Consider the following 2,434-nt stretch of genomic DNA (forward strand, 5'->3'; position numbering starts at 1 on the left):
GAGGAGGAGAGGGGAGAGTGACAGCCAAAAAAGGGGGGGGTTTGTGGTGTTCATCGCCACAGGAAATAGGTCCTCTGATGTTCAGTAACTGACAGTTAACTTTGCAGCCCTGGTGGCCTGCAGCCGGTGGAGAGCTGCCCGCCATGTTTTCTGCTCGAGATTAGCCCAAGTATCATGTTGTTTTAAACCTAAACATAAGCTGCACTTTTATTTAAGAAAACCTGGCCTTAGCTTCATGCTTAAAGTCATCCTCTGTTCATCATCATCATCATTATCATCATCATCATCATCATCATCATCATGTCAGAGCATGTGTTGTGAATGACTCTCAGCTACCACCACTTCTCATTCCAGCTCAACTGAGTTACATCCATTTTTGTTTTTGCCCAGGTTGATAAGCTTTGGTGGCAACTTTGAAGTGGATAAGAATCCATTGAAAAGTTGAAATAAAATCCATCCAGTGGTGCAAGAGATATTTTGCTAACAGACAKACACAGTAAGGCCACATTGACTGGGAGAAGTAAGCAAATGTGAAGCGAATGTGGCTAAAAGAGGAACCTCCACATGAGGAGGAGGAGGAGGATGAGTGACGCAGGGGAGGCTGGGTGAGTRGGGGGGCGGGGCGGATTTATGATTGACACATCCAAACTCCTATGGGGAATGAGTAACGGGCCAGCTCCGGCTGGGAAACCCACCCAAAGGCAATTAAGGGTAAAGGACAAAATATTTGATAAACTTTTTTTCTCCCCCTCCTTCCTCTCCTCTCCTTTCGGTCTGAACGGGACAGGAGTCATGGGATACCGATGGGACCGGGTTTAAAGACGCATGTTGGGAGTTCTGGATTCAGTTTGGACCGAAATGCATAAAAAAAGTTTTGCAAATATCCAGAAACCCCTGAAGATGAGGATTATTTTTGCGTAATGACGCGCTGATGGAAGAAAGCTGAAAAGACAGTTTGGGGACACTTCAGTTAAAGTTCGTGGCGCACCGAGGATTATTTTTTAATTTWATTTTTTTTTACTAGAGATTACTGGATTATAATCCCTGTATCTTCATCCCATCCTCTCGCCCGCCGGAGGACGAGCGATGGGGGCCGCGCCGGGCTCTGGTTCGGGCTGGGAGGATGGCGAGTTCGAGTTCAAGCTGGTGTTCGAGGAGGACCCGCCTGAGCGGCAGCTTCAGGGGCCAGCCCCGGTGCGCGCGGCCGAGCCGGAGAGCTCCAGAGCCGGGGAGGAGAGCTCCGGCGCCCTGCTGCATCTGGACTCCTCCAGCAGCGGCATTCTGGGTCAGAATCACCTTTTTTTAGCCTTTCTGAAACCGTTGCCTTCACAGGAACCATCCGCGCGCCTCAACCAGTGGCGTTTGGTGCGCTTGCGTGCCAGATCCCAAAGTTCAGGCTTTGTTTTTCTGTATGGTATGCATCTGCGTGCGTATCGCACTCTATTCCTGTTTTGCTGTGCGCGTTTGCGTGAGTGCATGCGTGCGCAGCAGCCCCAGACTCAATGTGTTTCCAATCAGCTGTGCGTGTGAGCAAAAGTTAACAGCTGCCATCTGGGAAGGAACCTCAAGCTCTGCGCACTGAACCGATGTGGTGTGTGATGTGTTTGCTTTCACTCAGCCTCCAATCTCATTTTTTCCCCTTCATTTTAACATCCAAACATTTCATGATTTGTTTCACTGCACGGACATGCAGTCCAAGGCATGAATGTAACTTTAAAGAGAAACTTCAAATCAATTACCAACCATTAAAAAAAGCCACGGTGCCACTTTGTTTAYGAGGATTTTTCCTTCCTGAGACTTCAAGTCAGGCTATTTTTGAGTAACATTTTTATCATTCAGCAAAATTCCACAAGATGGTTTCCTCATAACTCACAGCCTGCTTTAAAAATACACATCAGGACCAAAATAGGACATTCTATAAGAAGTTAGTGTTCCCGTCCTCTTCACCAATAAGTCCCAGCTTCATCTTAAACACTTGAATAATTTAAAGTGACAGGCGTCAGTCGAACTCTGCTACAAATTAAAACAAAGGATTTAGTCTAGTCACTCTATATTGTCTTTTAAATGCATGGAAAACGCATAAAATRACATCCATTTTAAGCATTTATATCTAGCTGAACTTTTGCTGCCTTTAACTGGTAACCATATCTTTTATGCTCCTTTTCAGCTTAGTTGTTCAGCTTATTTTCAATTTTAATGCAAACAGGAAGGATTTTCTATTGGGCTAAAAWTAAATTATAAAACAATCTGAGTATTAATAATGTAAGTACATTTGACTCAAGATGTATTTACTGGCTCTGCTCTGTAACTCAAGAGCTATAAAATTAAACAATACTCATTTTGCAACTTTTTCTTAATTCATTTAATTTTTAGGATAGTTCTCTTTGGCTTGTTTATTATTTTTCAAATAATCAAGGAAAAAAAGCAACAAAAG

At 44.1% G+C, this 2,434-nt stretch overlaps 1 protein-coding gene across 1 annotated transcript in view; it reads left to right on the top strand.

Moving 5' to 3' along the window:
- The first annotated feature begins 702 nt into the window (after positions 1-702).
- The window catches only part of nfatc4 (nuclear factor of activated T cells 4), an 11,923-nt gene continuing 10,191 nt past the window's right edge, over positions 703-2,434 (top strand). Inside the window, exon 1 of the mRNA XM_014013004.1 lies at positions 703-1,285. Coding sequence (XP_013868458.1) covers positions 1,087-1,285 — 199 coding nt within the window. The 5' untranslated portion in view covers positions 703-1,086. The remainder of the gene's footprint in view (positions 1,286-2,434) is intronic.

The sequence above is a fragment of the Austrofundulus limnaeus genome, unplaced genomic scaffold (assembly GCF_001266775.1).
Source record: "Austrofundulus limnaeus strain Quisiro unplaced genomic scaffold, Austrofundulus_limnaeus-1.0 Scaffold97, whole genome shotgun sequence".
Lineage (NCBI taxonomy): Eukaryota > Metazoa > Chordata > Actinopteri > Cyprinodontiformes > Rivulidae > Austrofundulus > Austrofundulus limnaeus.